At 42.8% G+C, this 27,657-nt stretch overlaps 1 protein-coding gene across 5 annotated transcripts in view; it reads right to left on the minus strand.

Moving 5' to 3' along the window:
- ITPR1 (inositol 1,4,5-trisphosphate receptor type 1) overlaps positions 1–27,657 on the minus strand; it is a 321,669-nt gene that overhangs the window by 291,033 nt on the left and 2,979 nt on the right. For all 5 annotated transcript variants that reach the window (XM_045808124.2, XM_087866841.1, XM_087866840.1 and 2 more), the window contains exons 3-4: positions 9,987–10,094; positions 5,728–5,798 (exon numbers count right to left, since the gene is read on the minus strand). In XM_045808124.2, the coding sequence (XP_045664080.1) occupies positions 5,728–5,798; positions 9,987–10,078 (163 nt within the window). In that variant the 5' untranslated portion in view covers positions 10,079–10,094. The remainder of the gene's footprint in view (positions 1–5,727; positions 5,799–9,986; positions 10,095–27,657) is intronic.

Here is a 27,657-nt window from a genome sequence, read left to right on the forward strand (position 1 = left end):
CTTTAGGTCCAAGAGTGATTTGTTGTAGCCAAGCAACATACTCTTCTTCTTCCCAGTATCGTCCTGAGACTGTGATTCCAGGCTGTCACTGGACAGTGTCAGCAGGACACTCACTGAGCAATCAGGAATTGTCAGTGAACTTGGAGATACCCAGAGACCAGGTTATACCGGCCCAGACCTTCATTCCCACTACAAACAGGACTCAGGTTGTAGGTAACATGCTGCATATCGCACAGACTGTCCTGGTGGTAGTTAAAAATGCATTAAGTCTAAAGGATCCAGGGCTTTCACCCTCCCATTTGGCTTTCTTCCTCATTTAAATGGTCCTAATTCAAGTTAAGAGCTTCAGCAGACAGCAGAAGAAAAATAGTAACTTGGCCCATTTTCTTTTAGAGACTAGAGGTGATGGGGTCACAGCTTGAAGAAACTCTTGTGCTTTGTGTGGAAAATGGTCCACAGAGCACAGAAGAGTAAAGCACTGCGCCCGGGTCTTTGGAAGAGGGTTCTGGCCTCACTCTAACACTCACATGTTATAAGACACTAGGCCAGATGCTCAATCCTTATCAGCCAAAATGGCACCAGGCACTATGGGCTAAGGAGGTGTTGCAGAGCTAAACGAGAGAATGCACAGGAGAAGAATCATCATCTCCTTTGCCCCAGCAAACTAAAGACTGGAGGGGCAAGTTTCACACTTTGTAAAAAGATATTTCATGTGCTTTGCCTCTACTTGCATCTAAACAGCCGCAGTGTGAACAACAATTTACTCTAAGATATTAACCGTGCATTGGCATTGACTTCCCTGAGAATGGATCCTTCCTCCATGGACTATAAATGGCTGGCACACAGGACACGTCTGATAATGTTTGTAGAATGAATGAATGATAATCATTCTAAGAAGCGACATTCAACTGTCTATGGGCAAGTTACTCAATTTCTCAGAGCGGCAGTTTCGTATACACAGTGGGAACAGGAGTAGCTACACCTCATGGGTAGGTTACATGGATTAAAAGAGATAATCCATGGGAAGTGCTCAGCACAAAGGAAATGCTCTATTCATGCTGGCTACTATTATTTAGAGTGGGTCTGATTCTCCGTAAAACCCTAAGACCCCTGAAAGTAAGGGGGACTGTGTAACTCATCTTGTCCCCTCATCAGCAAGGCCAACAGCTAGGATAGGACGGCTTCAATGTCCCCTGAGCTGAACACCCATTTTCAGGACACATTAGCTGAGTGAGTTATTTTGCTTGAAAGCAACTTGATTGGGGGAAGAAAGAAACATGGGACAAGGAAAATACTTACCTAGAACATCTACACTCTCAGCCTGACCTCTGACCTCTGCCCCAATTCATATAAACTATGGAATGATCTCAGAATGCTTCTTTTCTCCTCACCTTTCCCTGTCCAAACTTCTCCCTATGTTAATCTGAGTTTCCTTGCAAACAACTTTCCTTCTGAAACTAAGGGGTTCTTGCAAGATTAAAAACTTCACACTCTGCTGACATTGATATGGTAGCATCTGTCCAAGATAATTAAAAACAAAAACAAAAAACTGGGGGCCAAGATTGGCCTCTTGAACTGGATGGAGAAGATGAAGTTTTGAGGGTAAGAAGTTGACCGTTGCCTCAACCTAAAAAAGCAGATTACACAATAAATGGCATGTTCAACACTAATGCCCATCTTATTTCCCAAAAGCCCGGGCTTTGTTTCTTTTCCAACACCTCTGGAAGTCACATTTAAAGCAGTAAAGGTTCTGGGATCAAAACAAGACTGGTAGTTAATTTCCTTCTTTTCTTTATAGAAGATGCCATTATATTTAGTAGGGGGAAGGGACGGGTGGGGGTGGAAGAGGAAAACATCATCTAGAGAAAGGAATTCCCTAACCACAAAGTTTCTATTGCCGATTTCAATCTGATGTCTGTCTTCCTTCTTCTTTCAAGATTATGGGCAAAGCCAGCACAAATCAGGGAGAAGAGAGATTGTCTTACCTGCTGTGGACACTGGTGCCTTCAAATGGTACCACATTAGCTAAAGGACTAAAGTGACGGAATTAGTCTACATCGCTGCTCTTCTCATCATCTTGAGGACAGGGGCCACTGTCCAAAATTCATTTGGACAATGAAGGAGACTTGGCTTATGTGAACCAGATAGGCACCCAATCTTTCCTTTCTATAGATGAAGTTCAGGGAAGAAGATACATTCAAGGGAATCACCAAAAAAAAAAAAAAAAAAAAAAAAGCAACTCACTTGGTAATGTACTTTTACCCATCAGAAAGAAGCAAGTATGTTCAAGATTTTAACTCTTTTGCATCTACTGGGAAAAACAACAGCTACCAATCACTGACCAGGTCTTATGTACCAACCAAGTACTCTATTTGGTTCTTTAGCCATATTATCTTCAATCCTTATTACCTTTACAGGGAAGGAATTCTTTCCCCCCATTTTATAAGTGAGGAAACAAACTCAGAAAAATTAATTTATCAAGGCCACCTAATTTGTATATGGGAATGCTGGGACTCAAATCTAGGCCACTGGGTCCCTATGCACACCCCTACCCACAAAAGCATTTAGACACAAAAAAAGAGAAACAATATTCTCATATCATTAAAGGATTCATGTACAGGATTCCTTTCTGCCACCATTTAGGAGTACAAGCCTCTGTGCTAAGTACTGGGAATGAAAAGATAAGACTAACTAATGCTTACTGGGCCCTGAACTAAAGGCCAGGCTCCCTCAGCACTGAATCTGAAACACACATTTCATCTTCCCAGTAACCTTATGAGGTAGAGACTAATATCTCCCACTTTACAGATGAGAAAACCAAGCTTCACAGAGTCTAAGCAATTTGTCCAGGGTCACACAGCTAAGAACTTGGATTTGAACCCAGAAAGCCTGATCCTAGGGCCTATGCTACTAACCACGAGGGTGGCAGGTTTCAAGAGGAGCTCACAAAATTAAAAACCCCGAGTCAGAAGCCACAGGGAGCATTACATAAATAGGCCTTTGGTTTCCATTTACTTAAGAACACGTTATGATGGTCCTCAATATAGGAAATAAGTTGGCAAGGAAACAATGGAAGCAACAACAAATCCAAATGACTAAATGTAGCTCTGCTGATTGCTCAGATAAAGACTCCATCATCCTAGCCGGCTGCTTGCCAGCATCTCACTTTTCCATATGTGTTTGTTAAACTCCAGGGTGTAATGGCACGGCAAGGAAATGGACTAGAAATGCCTCCAAACTGTCCAACTGCCCTAGGCACAATTTCTAAACATCAGTAGAACTTCAACTTCAAAATACGCTTGTTTTGTATTTGGAAGGCAGTAATCCCTTCCAAAAGAGAAATCGGTATCTTCTTCAATATATATATATACACATTTTTTTTTCCTCAAAGAATGCTATGCTAGAACTGAAGGGCTGTTTTGGAAAGCTTTTAAACACTTACTGCCCGGATTCCAAGGAGCAGATCTCTGCGGCCCTCTGCTTGGGCCCCTCACCTGCGTGCCGAGGACCTTGGGTGCAGCAGGAGGAATCTAGGCAGTCCTGACCTACATTTGCAAAGCCTGCAGAAGAGCGTGTTTGGAACCAGATTCTCCCACAAGTGCAAAGCACCTCACAACCTAGAAACCTTTATTTTTAATTTATGAGGAAAAGCAGGCAACTTATATCAGGTCACTGTCATGTGACCACCTGTAGAACCAGGCAGGGCCATAAACAAAGTGTGATTCTTTCCAAATGGCCTCTATCAGACTGTCACTTTTATCTCAAAACAGTCCCTTCAATCGGCCACCAGATATCTAAGCACCCGGCACTTTGACCCTAGTGCCAGGAAAACATGTATGTCTTCTGACTTCCCCTGGCTATGTCCTATTTAACATTCTAAACTGGTATTCAAATAGCCACTAGTTCACTCTGAACAGCGCATGAGCACCCTTCCCAGGTACTTTCACAGCTACCCCAGGCCTGCACGGGGAATGGGAAACGAGCTCACACTGGACCCAAGCAATGAACGCCTTCCACTTAGCTCCAACTGCAAAAGCCACACTCCAACCAGCTCACCCCTATGTAATAAAGCCAGGAGTTTAGAGCCCAGGCTCTATTAGCAGTGGTGCTTAACCTTGGCTATACAGGAGAATCACCTGGAAAGCTTTAAAAAAAAAAAAAAGAAACGAAACGAAACGAAACGAAATGAAATGAAACGAAACCATCAATGCCAAATTAAATGGCCATCCTTGAGGGTGGTACTCCAACATCAGTGTTTTTCCAAGTCCCCCAGGTGATGTGTCTATGTTGCCCAAGTTGAGAACTACAGCTCCTACTCCATCCATCACCAGCTGTGTGACCTCAGACAAGACACTTAACCTCAACCTCCGAGGACTTCAATCCCCTCACAGGGTGGACAGATGAACCCAGGAGCTAAAAATGTACACAGAACCCTTCGCACAGCGCTGGGCACAGGGTCTACTGGTCTTGGCCTTGTTAAAAGATAAACTGAGGCATATTTTATTATTCAGCATAGAGAATTAATTCTGTAAGTAACTGCTTGGATTATGATTATTAGATTAAATCTTTCATTTCTGCTGCATTCAGGATTCTGTTTTGGAAAAAGCCATGGAGGAAGGACTGGAAAGAAAAGGCCACAGGTGCTCAGGATCCTGTCGCACAATTTTTTTTCAACTGTCCCCCTCACCACCTCCCAGGTGAAAATATTCTCTTGATAGTCTCATGCCAACTGGATGCAGTTCAACACCAAACATCTTCTAAATGGCTTCTCTCCACCTGAACATCTGCCTTCTATCTTATTCTAATTCCTTTAGCTTTTATCCAAAAAAGTCAAACAGTTTCTACATCAACTAACAATACGAACTTATCACTCAAATGATGTAACCTAAAAAATGGCAAGGTTTGAGCCCTTTGGGACTGAGGCCATGAGTCAAATACTAACCCAATGGGTTCTCAACCCCAACTCAATATAAAAAAAACACTTGGGAAGCTTAAAAAAAAATGCCAGTGCCCAGGACCCAAACTCGAGAGATTCATTTGATCAGTCCGGAGTGGGGCCCTGAATATCTGTTAAGTTTTAAATCTCTCTCAGATAATTCTACTATGCAGCTGGGGTTGGGAACTATGCACCACAAAAGCAAACAAGAAAAACAAAATGTTTATCATCTTAACACCCCAACTATATTTTAAACACTTCTGGAATAAACTAAGCTACCTTCAGAGGAAGATACCAAATATAAGAGGCCTAAAAAGAAAGCTAGTAGTGGGAAGCTACTGGTGGAAGGCTATCCTACCTTGGTCTTTTAACAAAAACTAAGTGCAATAACCAACATCTTCTCCCTCCAGGTTGAAGCATCTAAGAACACCAGAGCCCCCAAAGGCACAGCGAGATCTGCTGTAAAACACATGTTCCTTGTGACGAGATCCATAAATCCTATTTGTTCAGGGACATAGTTGCACGAACGTAAGGCTTTAAGCTGAATTTGCACCGATCAACGTGCATGCAATATACAAATGGAAGCCCTAATAAAAGCCATTCCAATCTTGACGCTGAACTTATACATTTTCAAAAGGTCACAAAGCTTGGAATTGAAATCATACTTTAAAAAAATGTAAGTAAATAAACCTGCAATTGCTTATTAAACACACACACACAGCAACACACTTGATGAATTTTCAAATGAGGAAGGTACCCAAGCACCCACTCCGGGAAGGTCATCAACTTACCTCTGAATTTCTTGGGTGGATTATTAAGGTCCCCAGCTTCTGGCTGTACAACACAACGATCATCAACCAGGCTGTGAAGACAAGGATAAATGCTATATCAAGGCAAGTCTAAGAAAACAAAACCTAAGCACTATGCAAAAATTGACTATCCAGCGCAAAACTTAGATGGCCATGTTCTCCTGCTAGGGGGCTGTTTACACTAGAGGTTTCCCATGCAGGGAGCTGAATCTAATCCAAAAGCCCAGGTTCTGCTTCTGCAATGTACATATTAACCTATTGTTTTCTGTGGCTCTTTTCCCTTAACCACATCCATGATGAATTTGAACAAAACATGCAAAAATGTTGAAGTCGGGAGGCATAGCAAGGGGTGAGTGCATTCAGCTTATGGTAGCTGAGGGGCCCATCTGGTGCCAGGCACCGTATTGGGCCCTGCGATGTGAGGATGAGTACGAACCAGGCCCTGCCCCGAGGGAGCTCAAGGCTAGTGCAAGAGCCACAAAAGCAAACTAATAAAGAGAATGTAACCTAAGGGCTGTAAGAGAAAAAAGAACAAAATACAGCCGGGAACTAAATGTGCCTGAGGCCATCTGAGAAGCTGCTGGCAGAGAGAGTCACATGGAACTACTGGAAATCGAAATGGAGGTGGGGAAAGTGCAAAAAGTTATGAATAAATAACCAGCCCGAACTTATATACAGACCCAGTATTTAGAAGTCCAGACTGACCAAACCAACGGGTACAATTCTTTTAGAAGAACAGATTTAAAGTATTGCACTTTTTTGAACAGATGAGGAAATTGAGTCAGAGAAGTTTTTTGTTTTTGTTTTTTTTAAGATGTTATTTATTTGTCAGAGAGAGAGCACAAGCGGGGGGAGCAGCAGGCAGAGGGAGAAGCAGGCTTTCCACCGAGCAAGGAGCCCAATGCAGGACTCGATCCCAGGATGCTGGGATCATGACCTGAGCCGAAGGCGCCACTTTACCAACTGAGCCACCCGGGTGTCCCGAGGCTGAGACGTTTAAATGACTTATCCAAGTTCCTAAAACTGGTATTGGTCATTTGCCAAGTGACCATAGAACTTGCTGCCAGCTAATATACTATGGTTTTCCAGGGTTTCTTCCATTAGTCTGTGCTGCTCCTTATCCCAAAGGCAAGGCACTGTTAAATAGTTTGCCTTTACTCTTACCTCCCCTTCCTCCAAAATTCCGTTTCACATCCTAAAGTCTGGCCTGTCTCTCAAGACTGACTTAGAGCCGCCGTCTTCTCCATGAAGGCCCTCCTACTGAGCCTTTCCTGGACCCAGTACTCACTGCCTCTCTCCACCTCATTGGACTGAAGCACAAACGGTGCAGTAGGCTAAGAGCTTCCTAGGGGCAGAGAGGTGCCTGCTTTGTGGCCCAAAAGATGCCCACGGCTAGTACATTTTCCTGCCCAAGCTAGGTGCTCAGTTATCTATCTGGTGGGTGAATCAAAGTGGCCAGAATAGCCCACCAGCAGCTTGCTGCCTTTGGGTCTAAGACACAAGACCTCTCTCCATCAAGAAGAGGAAGAGTGTGGTCAATGGCTTGAGTTTTTATGCAAAAATCAAGAACAGAATGTGCACATAGAAAACTCCCACCTGGAGCCCCTGTGAATGAAATACAGTAATGCCACCAGATCTAACATAGTATGTGAAGCGGGGGAGCCCCTTGGAATCCAATATAGGGCTGGGTTAATTACTCATCAAGTTCTCAAGGACGAAGGGGTAAGAGAAAGGGCCCCAGCCTGGGCCAGAAGACAAATGAATTACAGATGGCACTTTGCTACCTACATAGCTTGATGATGACTACATTATTTCATCCCTCTGGTCTCAGTTCCTTTATCTGTAAAATTAAAGAGTCGGTCTCAAGGAGTCTCAAGCAGGGTGATGTTCCTTAGACTTTCTGTTTATAAAATATACTGATACAGGGTCCCCATCATCCCCGGGCCTATCAAAGCTCTGTTCCAGGATGCGACCCAAGACCTTTTATTTTTAACACATTCCTCAGGTGATTCAGAAGCACACCTCTGATACTGCATGTGCACGCACACAGGCTCTCCAAGGTCCGACTCAAGTTCTCAAGCTCAAGGAGTCAATAAAGCCATTGGGGAGGTAACTGCCATCTATATAAACGGAATGTGGCTGGGGAGCTAGCTGCCAAGTTCCACAAAAACTGGGGGTCACTCACTGTCATTCATAACCGGCACTCCATAAATGCTGAAAATATTAAAAGGAAAAAGAAGCCAAACTTTATTTTCCAAGTCCATTTTGAACCAAGGGAATACTCACCTGAGGTAAGTATTAGATCCCAAAATTCAAAATGGACCGTCCGCACATTGAAGAAAAAGTGGGGGGTAGGGGAAGAACCTTATCATTAATTTGTTTATAATGCTTGAGGAAAATTCCTATAAAGCAAAGAATTTGCACCTGTTAGGAATTCTAAGAAAGGATGCTCTGGAAGAAGAGGACGAAGCGAAAGATTTCAGGGGCTGCGCCAAGTGGGCTCAGTGACCGACTGGAAATGAGCCTGGGTGACTGGAGGGACAACGGCACTATTACAAGGAATCGGGACCACAGAGAAAAGACGAGGCATAAGGTGGGGTTGAGGTTTCACAAGGCAGCCAGATAAGAGCTATGAGCAAACAGTGAGGAGGGTGGTGAGCCAATTCTGCCAGAGACGGATGGCAGGGGAGATGGGGAATGGAAAGTCTACCCTGCCAGGGGCAACTGTTAGGAGCACTGGTCCTGGAGCCTGGAGAGCTCACAGCTGTGAAACCTTGGGCGGGTAACCTCACCTCTCTGAAGCTCAGAGGTTTTGCCTCCACAAAGAGCAATAATAATAGCGCTCACTGTAAAGATGTGTTTGGGAATTAACGGCATTATGTATGGACAGTCCTTAGCACCGTGCTATAAACATCCATAGGACTCACAGAAGTGGTGACCCCCGCTATTTATTATCATCACTGTCCCTCCTGAAAAAGAAGAAGAGGATGGAAGATTCCACCATGAGGGAAAGAAAAAGGAAGCAGCCAAGAAGAAAAAAGGGACAATCAGAGAGGCACAAGCAGCAAAGGGCCTCTGCCAAAACCCAAGGAAGATAAATTATGAACAGTGGGTCTTAAGTGTAGAGAGGTTAAAAAAAAAAAAAAAAAAAAAAAAAAGATAAGGACTGAGAAACAGTCACTGGATTTGGTGATCACAAAGTCATGGATGACTGCTTTCTATCAGATGACTTTTGAAAACAAAATTCTTATACAGTGAGGTCCAATTGAGCTATACTTCTATATCCGAAATAATTTGGTCCTTGAGGCTGGAGTGACCTGAATGAGAGCCCGAGCGTACTCATTCTGCACAAATACCAGAGACCAAGCATGCTTTAAATAATAGCTATGATTAAAAGAAAGGCTCTGGCTGCTCTAAGAACAAGGTTCTTAGAGAAGCTGTTGGCTTTCCTTTCCCCCATTTGAGATCACCTCCTGCCAAATTCAACAATTCCACCCAGAGGCCTAACTCCTCCTTTCTACACAAAGACAATCTAGACCATTCGTGTGTCTTCTGAGGTTAACCATCTTGATTCTCCCTTCTGCTTCTTTCTGCCTTTGGGGCTATTTCACTTCTCCTTTCCTCTTCTCGACAATGGGAGGAGGGGAAGGGAGAAGATAATCAAATAAAGACATTGTGGACTGTACTAACTCTCTCAAAAGTTGGGTAAAAACTGAAGAAAGCACAAAAGAACAAAAATCTGATTTACAGAACTTTGTGCAATATATAACTTTCAAATGCACACTGCAATTTAAAATAGGCAAGGTTCTGCTTCAAAGAAGAGAGATAAGCATCAGAGAAGTTCTGGTCTTTGCTTAAATGACAACTAACTCAGCATATGAAAATGAGAGCTTTTATGAAAGCTAAAAAGCACTTCTTTGGGGTCTGTAAAAAATAACCCTAAAATTTTATCCCATAGACTTTGTACTTTTCTCCTTTTTAAGGAATAGGAAATAATAATAAATTCTGAATTACAAGAGTCCTAATTAATTAGATTTTTGCTCTTCCAGGACTTACAAGAAAACAGTATTTTTGTGTCAGAGGTAAGCTTGGCTAACATGAGATTTGGTATCATGATTCCAACTGCCCCTGGAAAAACCAAAGTCAAATGCTAACATTCTTATCTTAGAAAAATCAGTTTTTAAGCTGGCATTAAGAGGTCTTAAAGAAATCCTGCCACACAAGAAATCAGGTGCTCTTACCCCAAGGTGCTAATAAATCCATTTGTCGATCCTTCCGCGTACAGAGAACAAATGTCTCCAATATGTAGGAAACTAGACATCTTGTCAGACATGTCTTTCTCGAAAAGCCTAGACAAAGTAAAATATGCAACATTATTAGAGGGAAAGAAATGCTCAGGGGGGGGGGAAAGTCACTGAGTGTTGGCTTAGCTCAATTTTCCAAAGCGCCCTACTTAAAAGTCAAATTTAAATGAGTGTGTGACAGGCAGGCACTTAAATGAGCCAAGCAAGGACATATGCAACAACATTTTTTTCCATATATCATTTATTTCAGGATATTCCAACCACAATAACGCTGGTTTCTAACACAACCACACCCAAATCTGATTCTACAAATTGAGGACCCTCGATAATGAACAGTGAATCTAAAGACTACAGGGAAGTCAGCCAACAACTTTGCAGTGATTAAGGAGTTGGAAAGTCTGACTTATAAAACATTAACATTAACATACTCAATCTGCCTCAGGCAATGTGAAGGCAGAAGGAAACACCTGGTGTAAAACTTGGGTCTGGCAGTGCCTGTGCCGAGGTACCAAAGCAACAAAATTAATAAAAGGAAACCTAGTAACAAATACCACAAAGCTCTAGTGGCCTTTTAAAAATTCAACAACTGTACCCACTTCACCCAAACGCTGTTTCAATTTCTTTCCTTTTTTCTCCTTCACCCAAACACTTGCAGGGGAGAAAGGATCTTAGCACCTGGTCCCAACCCATGTCAATGCAGGGAGGAATAATGCGGCGTAGGCCGGGTGAGAACCCCGTCAGGAATACACACAGCTAGTTAGGGGCAGTCCTAGAAAGGGCTTGTAAGTTCCAGGAAATCTCTCCACAGCCCAGAGATCATTACACACACACACACACACACACACACACACACACACACACACACACGTATCAACAAAAACATTGACATGACTCATAGGAATAGCTCTCCTGAGGGCCATAAATATTGAGGAGTGGGAGCCAATTATAAAAAAGTAATTTGACATTTAAAAAACAATGTTAGGGGCGCTTGGGTGGCTCAGTCAGTTAAATGTCCAACTTAATTTTCAGTTCAGTTCATGAGATCAGGGTCATGAGACTGAGCCCTGCATCAGGCTCCGTGTTGGGCCTAGAGCCCGCTTAAGATTCTTCCTCTCCCCGTTTGCTTCTCCCCTCTCAAAAAAAAGGGACAGACAGACAGACATAAAAATAAAAAACAAACACACACCAAGCTCAGTTATGTGGGAAGACAGTGCGCTCATGTGGACCCCAGCTAACTCCCCATGGTTTCATCAGGCATCTGCCCAGGGTAACCCAGATCTTCCCAGGATCTCTCCTCCAAATCCAGAGCCCCTTAAATTTTTCCAGTGTCTTTGCTCAAGTTCCCTGGCTAGAAATCATTCACCTGCAAAGCCACAAGAGCTGTAATGGCGTGGAAAAGCATTCTCTCCTGAAATTGCTTTCTGGGTGCCAGGTTTGCTTTCTGTTAAAATTGTGCAGCAATGATCATCAGGAAACCTAGGGAAGCATTTCTCCTACTTAGCAGGAGCGCCAGGTGCTGAAAAGGAACTGAAAATGAACCTCAGTTCACTGCTTGTGAGAATCCACAAGGAAAAACCCATCTCTCCTAACAACCCAGACCTGGCAAGAGAAAGACCATTTCGCTTAACCTGAACTTACACCTAGAGAAAGACAGCACAGGAGAACACATTCTCAAACAGAACAGTCAGCATCTGCAGACCGCGTGGAAAGACACACAAATCATTTGCAAAGGGACAATTTGCCAGCCAAGTTCCACTCTCCAGAATTGAGTCTATCATTTTGTCATTTCTTCCTAATGCCCACAGGCAAACCAATGTTTTAAACAACATCCCAAAAAGCGGCACAAATATTTCCCTTATGTGCTTATATTTAAAAGACCGATCATAAAGGGTCAGGAAGTCAACGTAGTTCTGGGACTGATTCTTGGAAAACACTAAGGGCACTAATATTTCCCTTATGTGCTTATATTTAAAAGACCGATCATAAAGGGTCAGGAAGTCAACGTAGTTCTGGGACTGATTCTTGGAAAACAAGTTCTGTTTGAATTTTGAGTCACACCAAATTGGCATCTTCACACTCTGGCCTCCCCGAAGGATGCAGGGGAGAGCTGGGTAGGGGACTGCAGCTCAGGAGGGCCTCGTCTAGTGTGACTAACTCTGTCCTTTGGACCATTTGGCCCCAGTGCAGGCCAGGCCAGGAAATAGCTGTGTGACCCCGGTTTTCTTAACTTTCCTCACCACCTGGTTACCTGACTGAAGGATTCCAGGCTCTTCATGGAAAGAAGCAGACACAACTCCGTGTTCTGGAGTGATGCACTCAATATTGCCTGCAGGGGGTCGCTGAAACAGATGTCTAGACAGTGTTTCTCTAGCACAGCAGATGAAACAGTACATGCACGTAAAGGGCTTGGTACAGAGACTGGTAGGCTTCACTCCTCGGTGCTGGCTATTTATTATTTTTTAGTGAGATGAAGTGGAATTTAGGAAGTGTCTAGGGCTTCAAAATTTAACCTCAGCAAAGGAAAGGATCCTCTGTTTAAAGTCGGGGGGTGGTATACCTGGGTGGCTCAGTTGGTTGAGCATCTGACTTCTGCTCAGGTCATGATATCAGAGTCCTGGGATTGAGCCTTGCATCAGGCTCCTCATTCAGTGGGGAATCTGCTTCTCCCTCTCCCTCTGCCCCTCCCCTCACCCCCATCCCTGCTCCTGCTTTCTCTCTCTCCCTCAAATACAAAAATAAATCTTAAAAAAAAAAAAAAAAAAGTCAGGTGGGTAGCCTAACAAATGAACTCCTGGTTGATCTGTGACAATATATTTTACTTTAGGGAAAATAATTATCCTAATTCACCTGTTCAGAAAAACCTGAACCGTATGGAATTATGCTCAATTTCCAACCACAGAGCATTCTGGGCTTTCCAAATATACAGAATCATAGCATAAAGGTTGGAGGCAACCTATGAAGCATGTAATTCCATCTCTTGCCCCAATAATGGAATCCCCCTACCATGTCTCCTAGAGATGGCCTCGCTTCTGCTTAAACATCCAGCAGTGCTCCAGGGTTCAAAGGTTCAGGCAATGGTTCAAATGGTTCAGGCAACAATTCCAGGTTCAGAGAGCCCAGTTAGAAAATATCCCTGTGTCCTCCCTTCTCCCCAAGTGCCCCCCACCCCCGCCAGAGAAACCACCCCCCAGAACTTTTGCTACTGATCTGTGATGCTCAGAAACCTCTCAAAATGTGAATGCTCTCTAATCTCCTAAGGACTTTGCTTCTGTTTGAGAGCATCCCCACCCTCCCTAGCTCCTGATGTGGCCCGGCCTCAAGAGCGTTCCTTACCCAAGTGCCGCAGGAGCGGAGGCTCCAGAGTCGGAGAGCCAGGGAACTCTAGCTCTGCCACGTCGTCGCTGTAGGACTTGCGGCCAGTTCTCTAACTTTCCCAAACCTCACTTTCCCCCACCCATAAACGGGGATAGTAAGAGTAGCTCCCTCAACAGGCTGTCAGGAGGTTTGGTAAGAGCATGCGTAGCAACAACTCAGGAAAGCACCTGCAGGAAGTAGGCGTGCAGTGCGCGAAGGCTATTATGTACCCCCACCACCTCCCAGCGCTGCTCCGACAAGCTGATGCACCTCTTAAAATGGGATTGGCCCGGAGTGGTTTGACCAGGGCAGAGACAGGAGGATTACGCTGCCCTGAGAGGGCGGCAGTTTGCTGCACCTCAAGCTGCCTGCTGGCTCAGCTTCAGTTCTCTGCCCACTGAAACCACTCCCTGAGCAACGTGTTACGAAAAGGGACATGGGAGTCTACTCAAAAGAAGGGTGGGAATAAAAACACACAAATTCAGACAGATCCTTGGAGAACAGAAACGAGAGCTACTCCAAATCTCTCTTCTCAGAATCTGTGTTGCTCTTTGCCTTTTCTACACCCTCTCCAGTCATCTTGTCCCCTCTGCTGACTCCTGTGACTTCTGTATGATTCCTAAATCTGTACCTCATGGCCAACAGCTACTGGGATTCAGCTCCTGGATACTGACAGTATCTCAATGTACCAGAAAGAACTCACCTGTCTGCCCAATCTGTTTCCCTTTCTCCCTACCCATGTCATCTACCACCTCAAAGCCTGCAGCACCTCCTGTCTTCCCGCTCCTTATCCCTGCCACAGGGCCTTTGCCCATGCTCTTTTCTATCCCTCCCCCTGTCCTAGTCAAAGCCAAGATCGGTTACTCTGGGGATCTGTTTTGCATACCATTTTATTCCAATCACCAATGCCTAGCACATGGTAGATGCCGGTAAATACTTCGCAAATAATTAAGTCTGGGCATCAAATCTTACTGATTTCAAGTTTTAGTCTATCTCTTGAATCCTCCAATTCTTTTTAACTCTTCTGCCCCCATCCAAATGTCAGCCAGGATTATTTCTCAACTGGGCTACATGAAGACTCTCTCTGAATCCTTCTTTGCCCCTCGATCTGTTCTACACATACAGCCAGCATGACACCCCCCCCCACAAGCATGATCTTTTAGACACATAAATCAGACCATGTCCTCATCTGCTTAAAACATTCCAAAATCTCTTTGGGAGTCCTCATGATCTGGTCCTTGCCTACTTCCCCCTCCTCATCTCTCTGTACTCTCCATCTGCCTTCTACACTCTGGCCACAATGAACTTTCTCCAGATCCCCCAACGTGCCAAGTGCCTTTGGACAAGCTGTGACTGCTGCCTGACATTCTTCTCCACATGGTACCCTCATTACCCTAAGGCACTACCACTGTCCGAAAATTGATTATTCACTGGTTTGCTTCTTAACTTGTCTTCCCCACTGGACTGTCAGCCCATGAGGACAGGACAGCAGAATTCTTCTTTCCTACCAAATCCCAGTGCCTCATACTGTGCCTGGGATGTGAGAAGCAGATTTGGGCCCCATGTAATTGTGTCAACTTAGCTGTTACCTAAAAGAATGTAAAGTATTTTTGGGTGTTTTCCTAAAACTAACGAAAATTGAGTTTATACTGTTGGAGCAAGGATAGAGAACAGAGCTCTGTTAGGCCTTTTCAACAGATTTCTATGAGAAATTTGGGAGCCAGAAACAAAGTATCTAACTTCTGTCCCTGGCAAAAAGTACCCCTACCCCACTGATCAGTCCATGTATGTCCAAAAAGGCTAGAAACAGACTCAGAACACCTGAGCCTGAATTCCAGCTTCATGTACTTAAGAAACTGACATAACTTCTCTGAACTTCAGCTCCATCATCCAATTAAAAAGAAAGGGGAGGAGGGAACTTTTCCTATCTCTCAGGGTCGCTGTGAGGGGTAAAACAAATACTCCACACAAAGTGCTCAGCCCAATACATGGCCCTTACTAAATACTCATTTTTGTATTTTTGAATGAGTTCCCTTTTATCCTCCAAAGCCTTCACTCACTTCTGCCCATAACTTGTCCGTTATTCTACTTGGTATATGCTTCTTACTTTGTTGACACCGTTGGAAACACATCCAAATAAACACAGGTCCCAGAAAGGTCTCAATCCTCTGGAAGCCTAGGAGGTGCGTGACACTTGCATAGGTCATCCAAGGTATTGTTGCTTTTTGGCCCCCAAACTCACCAAGACTGCCAGACCTCAACTCCACTCCCACTTCTAACATCAGACCAGGCCCCTGTGGGAGGAAGGGAGGGGGTGAGGTGGAAACCTCTTCAAAGAAGTAATTCAATATTTAGAACCTCTTCCACTTTGGTGTTAAGAAAGGCTAAATCACAGCCTCACTGAAAAAGAAGTATATTCATTTCAAGCATCGGGATAGGTTTTGAATTTTTTCTTCTTTTTGCTAAAAGCTTTGACTGTGGCAGAAAACTCACTTATTGTAATTTTTCCCATCTATTTCTCCTGCACGCACTGAACTAATTGCATTATATTCGTTTTTCTAAAAAAAAAAAAAAATCTCAATTCTCGCCTACACACAATTCAGAATTTAAAAGTTAGCAACTCCTGAAATGAGATGAAATTAGAACACTTTCATTAACCAAGAAGTTACCTAAGGTATCACGTAACCTAGACAGGTAAGGGAGGAAATCAGAAGCTTTATTTATACCAGCTTATAGACCCCAGAGCCAGGGGCCCAAATATTCTGACCGGAAGATTTTCATTGACACACAAAACCAAGTCTCCTTTATTTAAGATAAAGCCACCTGACCCTTGGGGCTGTAATTCAGGGGAAAAAAGCCCCACTGACACTGCCCTTAAATTAGGTTCTTTTAAGCACTGGTGTCAGGAACTTAGGACCCCCCGTTACACCTGCCCCCAATCCACCCAGTGCACCATTCATTCCCTGAGCTCCAAGTTCTCCAGCATTTGACCACCCAATTATCTTAGCTTTGACACTCTTATATACATCACTCAAGACATTCAAAATACTCCCCCAGAGGCCTGGATTGTAATCATTTGCCTTTCTTAAACAGTTGGCTAGCAGGGAATATCTCATCTATTTTTAACAGCTTCCACTTTGATGTCTTTAACACCAGATGTGACAGAGCCTGAGACCAATAAAGCACTGTTTGCAATAATCTAATTTCTATTATAAGACATAACTCCATCTGAGTCCAAAAGCTACAAGGAGAACTAAGTAAGGGTTGTAGAGTAACAGCTATAAAGGGAGTTATATTTGAAGCTACTATTCTCAGACATGGAGAAGAACCCACGCTTTATTATTTTTTAATGACCCATCCCATTGCAGAACTTCTAGAATGCTTGGTATAATCTTGCCCATCTGAAAAAGATGAACATAAGACAAGTACCACTAGCTTCCAAGTTTTCAGTGTCCTTTGTAATTCAGGAGGTGCTTTAGCTGGGAAGCAATTTTTCTTTTTTCTTTCTTTCTTTTTTTTTTTTTTTTTTTGTTTACCCCAGAAACAGCTTAAATGCATCCCCATGAGTATATTTTTAAACAAAATCCAGACTTAGGGATAATCAGTTGCATCCTGCTACCTAAGCCTTCAACTTCTCCATCACTCACCTGTTCCCTATCACCACCCACCTTTTAAATTACCTAGCTATCCTATAAGCTAGTGGCTCTCAATGACACCCCAGGGATCCCTGGGAGCTCCCAACACCCTTTCAGAGGATCTTCAAAGTCCTATTTTCACAATAACACCAATGCACTATCTACCTTTTCACTCCATCTCTCAACATGACAATGGAGTTTTCCAGAGGCTGCAGGACATGTGATGTCTCAAGAGACTGAAGGCAGAAAGAAACAGGGAATATGGGATATGTGACTCCAGCTGTCTTCCATTAAGCCAAATCGCCAGCAATTTGCAATGATGTAAAACAATGCCACTCTCTAATTTTTTTTTTTTTTTTGGAAAATATAGCTATTGTTCATTTTTTAAAATGTTACTGGGCACATGAGTGGCTCAGTAGGTTCTTGGTTTCAGCTCAGGTTACAATCTCCGGGTCTTGAGTTCAAGCCCCACATTGGGCTCCAGGCTGGGTGTGGGGACTGCTTAAGATTCTCCCTCTCCCTCTGCCCATCCCCTCACCTTTAAAAAAAATGTTACTGCATTAATGTGTGACTGGCTTATTTTTTGTGTTGTCTTAGTGTTCATTTTCTTGGTATTAAATTCTAATGAGATAAATACAGATTGATATAACTTACATCAACTGAAGTTCTTTGGGGTCCTCAATAATTTCTAAGCATGTCAAGAGTTCCTGAGACCCAAAAGTTTGAAAAAATGCTACTATAAATTTTTGGTTATAAGTTTTGGTTTGGCACTGGCTGTGTGCTTAAGACTCATACTGCATTAATAGGAAAAATTGGACAGAACAGGATTAAAATACAAAACATACAACATGCAGGACTTTAAAAAGGGCCTCCTGATTTGAAACTGCCTTTTTATTCACACTCATTGAATACCTACTATGTGCTATCCCTAGTCCAGGTGTACAGGATATAAGTAAAAAGAAGACAGTCAAGCTCCCAGTTCTCATGATGCCTATATTCTCGTGAGGGAGAGAGTTTGTTTACAGGCAAGACAAATCAGGTAGTGTTAAGTACTAGTCAGAGAATTAAAACTGGATGATATGACCGTGTGACAACTCACTTTTGGCTGGTCAGAGAGTGCAAGTTGAGACATTTAAGCTAAGACCTAAAAGTCAAGACAGAGGCAGTCATGCAAAAAAATCAGGCGGAAGAGCATTTTAGGCAGAGCCAACAGCTAGTACAAAGGCCCTACGGCAGAAAAGAACTTGGCAAGTTCAAGAAACAGAAAGCCAGCCACAACGTCTGGAGCATTAATGGGAAACGAAGAAAGTGCGGGGTAAGGTCAGAGAAGAGAGAAACCAGGGCCAGTGGGACTTCCCAAGCCAGCGTAAAAAGTCTGCCTTTTAGTCTAAGTGTGACAGGAAGTTTATAACCTTGACCAAGTTACTTACTCTTTCTGGAACTGTTTCCTCACCAGCAGAATGGGGATCATGAGAGCTTGCCTCATAAAGTTGTGTTGAGGATTAAATGTGTAAAAGAAAATAATGGGCTTACCTAGCACATAGGAAGTAAAACACTGGAAACACTTCAGTTTGCTGTGATTATTCTTATTGGCTAGTTTGCTGTATTTTCAACTCTCCTAAACTACTTTTATTAAACCTTCAAGGGTTTACGATCAGTTGAGGATTAACCCTATCAACCAGCAAGTCCACACGATGAGTAGATATAGACAAGGGACACACTGTGAGATGCATTTATCTGAATGTGTCAGTGCCAACTCCAGCAGAATGTTCTCCCCACTATTCCCAGTAAGACCCAGGCCACCAAAGTACAACCAGGTGAAGAATGAATGACTGAATCCCACTTTCATAGCTCCTTCTGGGTCTACCCTTCAGTCAGTGAGTTTTGCCACTTGGCCTCAAAGCACAGTGCACTTGGAAAGTCATTCTTCTGCTAAAAAATGTAGCCAGTGGAAACCCATCGGTCTTCTCTGTTCTTTCTTGGCATATCCACATCACCTCCACCTCCTAAAAAACAGACGGCCCTTGCCAAAGACTTAGTGCTGGTTTTACTGCTGCTTGCTTAAAAAATGCTTGTTGAAAAAGAATAAAATCAAAAGGCTTCCTTTAAAGCTAGGCAGCAAGGAGAGGGCTCATGCATGAAGACTTAAAAGCGCCTGGAGATTCAGGACGCCATCAGCAGCTGGTCCCCCAAAAACATGGATGAGACCTAGGGGCCATAGCTGCCGCCAACACAAAAAAAGCAACACTTTACTTTCAGGGCTAGCAGCCCCCCGAGGGCAAAGCCAGGCAAACCACAAGGCCTTTCAGAGGGAAAACAAGAGTGTGCACAGAAAAAGGAAGAGTTGCAGGCATTTGATCGATCTCCTGGCTGGAGGCCAAGGACGCTCCTTCTAGAGGAGTACAAGCCTCCTTAAGATGCCCTCACCCAGGTACATATATGGTAATATGGCTGTAAATACAGGGAAGAGAAAATCGACCACATTTACAGTTGACTCTTCCAAGACAAGGAAAGAGGTTCTCTTTACAACGGTCTTCGCTTCTATGACTAGGTACTCTCACAGTTAATTTTGGAACTTCCTTTGAGCAAAGACTCTTGACGATATCATCTTTATTGTGAAACAAGGATGAGCAACACAATATTTTTGAGTTGGCCACCCGGCCAGCGGCTTTCCCCTTCCCACCCCCATACACAATTACGTGCAGCCCCCTCCTTGCCTTCTTGTTCAATTGGTGGTTGATCAGACTGTCCTCAGAAACGCAGTGTGTCCCCATCAAGGGATAATTTATTCTACTGCAAAAAGCACTTCTCTCGGAGGATAGAAAATTGCATTCTGCTTTCGTTTTCAGACAGTCCCAAAGGAAGTCACCAACTCAGAAGTTTCAACTTTAAGCAGGGCCCTCTATGACCATCTCAGAAACAGCAGTTGTAAACCTGTAGTTCACAGCAATTCTCCAGTTTAAATGTTGCTCATTAGACACACAAGAGATACACACACACACACACACACACACACACAGATAAACCTACTTGCCTTTTCACAAATATGCCCACTAAATAACCTATTCTCCAAACAGGTACATTATCTACATGGTTATTTTAGAGAAAAGATATCAATTCTGACATGTGCTCTCATGTTTCCTATTCTTCAAGGCCAACATAGGAGAAGCCAATCAAAAGCTCAAAGCTGCCAGTCAGAAACTTTTATATTTGGTGGGTAGAGATCATCTAGCCAAAATTCCTCATTTTATAGGTGGAAAGAGCAAACAACAACAACAAAACCTGAATGACTTCTTGTAGGCCACACAGCCACGTAGTGGCCAAAGCTAATAGACCACAGGGCTCCAGAAACCAACGCCAGTACTTGGGGCATGAAGGGGAGGAGTGGTATTTATTTTATTAAAACGTTAAAGTCGGCCCCAGCCCAAAGAGACACCCCTCTGTTCACAACCTGAACCACAAAAACAAAACAAAACAAAACAAAAAAACCCAGCAAATCAAATTAGGTTAATATCCTCAGAGAGAGAGAAAAGTCTCACTCAGTCTGGGCAAATCACTCTAGGACAGGGTTTCTCAACCTCAGGGCCATTGACATCTGGGGGCAGGTAATTCCTTGCTGAGGAGGACACTTCCTGTGTATCGCGGCTTGTGTAGCAATATCCTTGACCTCTACCTGCTAGATGCCAGGAGCACCCACTCTCCCTCGGCTGGGACCAAAAAGTCTCCAGACATTGCCAAAAGTCCCTGTGGAGCAAGATCCCCCCCGCCGCTTGAGAACCACTCCTCTAGGACAGGGGTTTGTTTTGTTTTACTCTCTAAGGCTCTTTGCACGCATTTATTATTCTACAACTTGGCAGCAATGACCCAAAGCAGGTATTTTTATACCTGTTCCTCAGAGGAGGAAACAGAAGCACAGATGTGACATGTTTTGCCCGCACCCAAGAGGCAGTCAACACTCAGTCACCCGGGGTCCCCATCCTGCGGTTCGGCAGGGCAATACCATTACAACCTGAGAGCAGCTTCGTTTCACTACCTGATTATTAACCTCTGCTCCCTTCTACTAACACTCAACAATTTCCCACACCTCATGCCCTCCAAAGAACTGATCGAGCAACATCTCCCAAGGTATCAAAAGCAGCTGCTTGACACATGTCCACGCGGCCCGCACTCCACAGCTAAAGGGGCTTTTCAAAACAAACCGCCAATGCAAGAAATATTTAATCAGGAGAGCTGTACAAAAAATTAGATTCTTCGGACAAGCAGCCTACGTCCTTCAAGGGGAAACAACACATGGAGATAAGTAACTTCATTCGACAAATGGTTGGTGGACACTTGACTACTTGCCAGGTCCATCTGTACGTTAAAAATCAAAAAGGCCCGTGAGGAAAATAGATAGGAAGTGCTGGGGAGTTTCAAATCACAAAGATTTTCAAATGATCAGGAAAGGCTTTCCAGAAGAGGAAGCGAGCATTGGGTTGGGAACAGAAGAATTTGGCAAGGTGGATACCGACGGGGTGGGGATGCGGACAGCGATGGCGGGCAGACAGCCCGTGGGCAAAGATACAGAAGCAGTCACGGTCACACGCGCAGACACACCAAGGCAAATCCATGAACATCCCTAAGTCTAGGTGTTGTATCAGCTTTTTCTATTCAGAAATATGCACACAGTAACGTTTTGAAACTGTTTCTGCAAAACAAAATCCCTCCCCAGACAAAGCTCCTCCTGAAATGCAAATAAACAACAAGGAGCTTGGAGGTTAGTGATGTTTTTTCTTACGTCCATCTTTTTCTGATGAGCAACATTCTATCAAGCAGTCCATGAGTTCTGCTAATCGGACAGGTCACAAAACATGATAAAACCTAACTCTCTCAAAGTGTCTGATGACATCGTGTTCAAACACAGCCTTGTCCGTACCTGTGACTTCCCAACTTTAAGTAGGTTTTACATATATCGTTTGGTTTCTACCTCTATCTGAAACTACCAGTAAAAGAATCCCCAGATGAAAGCATGAACGTTCCCATTCTTGTTAAAGAAGAGTCTGCCAGGCCTACACGCTCACCTTCAGTGGGTGACTTCCCCTATCTTTCCACTTCACTGAAAATGAAAAGCCTGCTAGGGGCAAGTACAAAGGTCAGTGTTGACAGGTGAGAGCCAGCCAGGAAAAAATAACCGTAAAAATAAGACAAGTACAGAAAAAGCACCGGGGGTTCGGTATAGAGGTTCTCATACTTTCGAGTGTGCATGAATCCCATGGGGATTGTGCTAAAATGCAGGTTCTGATTCAGTGGGTCGGGGTGGGGCCTCAGAGTCTGTATTTCTAACAAGCTCACTGTGAAGCCCATGATGCTAGTCTGATGACCACGAATAGAGGAATAAAGACGTAGAACAATGTTTCTCAAACTTTGGACTGCAACCCACAGTAAGAAATACAGTAAACTTACAACCCAGTTCACTGTGTGTGAGAGAGAGACAGAGAATGGGGGTGGAAGAGTTTGTGGCAATGTACACAGTTTCTTGCAAATATCCATACAATGCACTTTGACATTTGCTATACCAAGCTACTTCATTAAGGAACTGCTGACGGAGGCCCACTAAACTGATTTCAGGACCTCATAATGGGCTGCCATACAGCATGAAAAACATGGATGTAGAACCAGAGTAACATTCCTGCTCATCTGGGGAGTACTACTGTATCTTAGCACCAGTATACTAAGGCTGTAACTGATATCAAAGTGAAAAGTTTTGAGTACTTTCAGAAACCTCTTTTAAAAGGCAAAGATGTGTTGACTACGTTTTGAAAATACTTTCACTGAAAGCATTCAGGTTTTAAGTTTTCTTCATTTTTGGGGTGCCTGGGTGGCTCAGTCGTTAAGCGTCTGCTTCGGCTCAGGTCATAATCCCGGGGTCCTAGGATTGAGCCCCTGCTCAGCGGGGAGCCTGTTTCTTTCTCCCTCTCCGGCTCCCCGTGCTTGTGTTCCCTCTCTAGCTGTCACTCTCTGTCAAATAAATAAATACAATCTTTAAAAAAAAAATTTCTTCATTTTGATTTGTTTTCTGACCTGTACGAAGAGAATAAGAATACCTACCTGACCCTGAGGAGAGGTTTCTAAACACCATTTCCCACTCAAAAGAACTATGGCTCCTTGGAGAAAGGGCTGATTCCCGGTTTGTGACAAGAAATATAGAAGATGAGCCTGGAACATTTGCTCATATCAACATCAAGAAAGCTATCGAAGACTACTAGGGTTGTGGTTTTTGAACCAATTTGAATAGCCTTTCTCTTGCTGAGCAAAAATTGGCACGTTGATCATTAAGAAGGACAGCTACACAAAGAGAAACATAAAATAAGTTTAAATCTGCCAGTTCATAAAGATACTAACAAAAAAACCAATTGGTCATCTTAGTACAAGAGTTTCTCACAGTAGCTTGGCTGTTACTGTGAAATGGATAATTCCTTGTTGTGGAAGGGCTATGCAATGCATTGCAGCCTATTTATCAGCTTCCCCAGCCTGCCTCCATTGGATGCCCATAGCATCCTCTCCCTAGTTGTGACCACCAAAAATGGCAGGGAATCAACTGGTTATTTCTGAACACTGGTAAAATACAGAAAGAAATTTAAGTACAGATCCTGTCTTTCTTACATGAACTACATACAGGGAACAAAAACTTAGTGGAGGGAAATTTCTTTTTATGAAATAGTTCAGCTAATGAATGAAGAAAGAAAAACAGGAGTTCTGCAAGTCCAAATGAACTAATGGATTAGGGAAATGAGCATCAATGGTTGCTAATATCACAAGAAGACATACCCACACATATCACACACTCCCCTGAAAAAAGTTCAAAAAAATACAAGTGCACACCCCTCCAAAAAACCCTGATTCTGATCAAACCTCTATATTTAACAACCAGATATGATATATACAGGGAACAGAGGAACATGTTCAACTATACCACACAGATGCAGTGAGCAAAATCTCAACTATGGGCAAATAGATCATCCAGTTTCTTCAGTAACAACCATAAAATGCATGGGGGAAAAAAGAGGTGTAGAGGAAAAATACAGATTAAAAGACACATCAACCTTTTGTAATGTATTGACCTTATCTGGATCCTAATTCAAACTAACTGTTAGATATGCATATATATTATTATTGTATGAGTCTAGATGTATATATATCATATGTATGTATGTGTACATATGTACTTATACATGTTGGAAGGAAGTGAGAACATAGACTCAATTAAAAAATTTGTCTTTCTTTCCTTGAGATGGATAAGAATATTATGATTTTTTTTTAATCCCAATACTAGAGATACATACTAAAGGACAGATGAACTGGTATGCCTGGTATTTGTTTCCAACTCTCACCCAAGAGGAGAGGAGAGAGCGTATCAGAATACAGGTGAACACAGAAGAGTCATGGATTGATAACCGTGCAGGGCGGGTGATGAGTAAAGAAGGGTTTATTAAACTAAGATCTCACTATTATACCTATTTCAAATTTTCTACAGTGAAGTTTTCCTTTTACGGGCAAGCAAACAGAAAAGAATACCTGGCCCTACTTACCTCACAGAATTAGGTTACCCTGAAGAAGAAATAAGAAATTCTGTACAGAAATAAATGATCACTCGGCTTTATCCCTGTAATAAGATAGCTAACTTTTGAAGAGTGCATTACCTTCCATTCAGTTTTCTTTAAAAAACCGTAATAAACTGAATGAGAAAACTTGGATTCTGTAACGGTGATGAAACCTGAATAATTTTTTTTACCCTAGTGATTCCATACATGTCACCACTCAAATGCAATCTCATCAAAGGTACAGACGCCTTCAGAAAAAAGAAGACAGATGTCTATTAACAAGAACAGAGGCTCAGGATCGAGTGCAAACAGCAAGGTACCAAACTTGGAAGTACTGTATGAGTCCTTTTTTATGAAATTTAAACAGACACATAATTTTTACATATGTATACACGGGAGGGGTCTGAAACCCTCACCTTGGATGGTGGGACTGGGGGTGACTGGTTTGGTTTTGTTGCTTATCTTTATTTCCTACTGTTTTACTTTAATTGAATATGCTTATCGTATGCAATTAAGTAACAACATGTATGTACATTAGAAATTTGTACACACAAAGGGGTCCACTTCACTTATAGGAGAGAATCACTTATGTGGAACTTCGTATCCCCCAAGGATGATGCTAGACAGCAGAGCGTGAGTTCTCCTTGTGTAAATCTGTAGAATGAGACCTGACAGACATGGGTGGCAGCAAAGTACACAAAGTTTGTGTTGAAGAAAAACCACCTGGAATATCATTAGGTTCTTAAAATTCATTATCCAAACCAAATGCAGGTTCACCTATTCATCAAAGAATAGTCCCTTCCTACTAAAGAGGACTACAATCCCAGGTAAACCATGTGATTCACAGACAGTCCAGAAATCTGGGTTGGACCCCTAATCAAGTTCCAATCTGGTAGGTGATCTTGCCAGCCTCACCAGTCTCCTCAGAAAGGACAACGTAGCTCAAGGCTAAGAGTTCTGAAAAAGTTAAGAAAAGCTCAGGGAAATACAGTATGGCTGACCTGCAAAAACCGGGCTCCTGCACTCTCTGACCCTGACTGCCTCTCCCACCTGAACGCCTAGCACTCTCCCTCAGCTGCAACCAACCTGGCCTCCTGGCCTTTCCCTAACCTGTTGAACCTGCTCCCGTCTCAGCGTCTCAGCGCCTTGACACTTTCTGCTTTAGCCCTTTGGAATGTTCTTCTCTGCCAGATACTTATAAGGCTAACTTCTCACTTCCCTCAGCTCTCTGCTCAGATGCACCCTATTAGAGAGCCCTTCCCTGATTCCAGATCCCCTCCTGAATACTCCATTATCCCCTTTACGCTGTTTTGTTGTCATTTCTTTAATGTGGTAAAATACATGAACACAAGATAAAATTTGCCATTTTAATCATTTTTAAGTGTAAAATTCATTGGCACTAAGTTCATTCACATAGTTGAGCCACGAACACTACCATCCCTTTTCCAGAATTCTTTCATCTTCCCCAGATGAAACTCTGTACCCATTAAACTCCGCACTGCCCCAGCCCCTGGCAAGCACCATTCTACTTGTCCTCTTTATGTATGGCTTATTTCACTTAGCATAATGTTTTCAGCCTTCACCCATCTTGTAACGTGTATAATAACAATTTCATTCCTTTTTAAGGCTGACTAACATTCCATTATATGAATGTACCACTTTTTGGTTATCCATTCATCTATCAGTGGACACATGGGTTGTTTCCACCTTTTGGCTACTGTAAATAATGCTACTATGAACACGAATGTCCAAATATCGGTTGAATCCCTGCTTTCAATTCTTTTGGTTATATACCCAGAAGTGGAATTACTGGATCATTTGGTAATTCTGTTTCGTTTTTTGAGGAATCGCCATACTGTCTTCTGCAGTGACCACACCATTTTACATTCCTAACAACAGGACATGAGAGTTCCACTTTCTCCAGATCCTCACCAACATTTGTTATTTCCTGTTCCCCTTTACTTTGCTTTCTTTTTCTCTGTAGCACTAGCTACCTGTTATACAATAATATATCCTTATTTATAATGCCGGCTTCCCCCTACTAGGATTGAAGCCTCTGAACATATCCCAGCACATAGTAGGTGCTCAAGAAATTGTTGAATGAAGGAATAAACACTTGGATAGTAACAACGTTAGCAGGTATTAGACAATCATAAAGAGATTTATCACACCAAATGCCTTAAACTGTGTCCAGCTGAGGGAAGACCCTAGCCATGGTTCAATAGGAGGAACAGCTCCACAGGTGATGCTTTTAGTCACATTTTCAGCTCATGCTCATTAGCAATAAACTCAAACCAGAGACACTATAAAAATTGGTCAGAATCACAAAAATTATGTCATTCATGTCACTGACTTCAAGCCTTAACTGATTTCATCCAAAGAGCAGTGCAAAAGCTTAAAACAGCAAAAGTAAATTAAAAAATTGCATTCATTTCCAGTTAATAAAGAGCCTGCAAATGCGTTTTATTTTAAAAGATCAAACGAACAGTAAACAAGATGGGACACTGGCCTTGTGTAGACTCCTTAATTAGATGTATCCAAGGACAGCTTGACCTAGAAACCTAACCTCAGCCCTATTTTTATTTTTGTTGTTGTTGTTTTTGTTTTCTGTTGTACATATTTGGTGTCTGTTGTTTCATTTTGGTTATTTAACAGCTGCTTTCCAAGAAATCAGAATTTCCACGAGATCATTATAAATGAGCTAAAAAGCTATGCAACTTTTGTTGTCTAGACGTCAGCTAGTTGTATACCATTGGATCAGAAGTTTCATTTCTATCTCTGATACCCTGGTCTTCCCTACTTGAAAATATTTTGTGGACAAAGGCAAGAGATTTATCTTGTTGGGTTCATCTTTCCTTTTTTCTAAGCAACCATTCCATCTCTCATTCATAAAGAAAAGATGCCAAATTCCCTCCAAAAGGCAACCACTTTGTTTAAAAATGGATAATACTATTGTCAACCCCCAACACTTTCATAGGTCTCAAAGTGGAGGCCAGGAGTAACTCATTTAGAGCATGAAGAACTTTCCCTGCCTGGTAA

The sequence above is a fragment of the Ursus americanus genome, chromosome 14 (assembly GCF_024610735.1).
Source record: "Ursus americanus isolate L20-20 chromosome 14, mUrsAme1.1.p, whole genome shotgun sequence".
In the NCBI taxonomy this organism is placed as follows: domain Eukaryota; kingdom Metazoa; phylum Chordata; class Mammalia; order Carnivora; family Ursidae; genus Ursus; species Ursus americanus.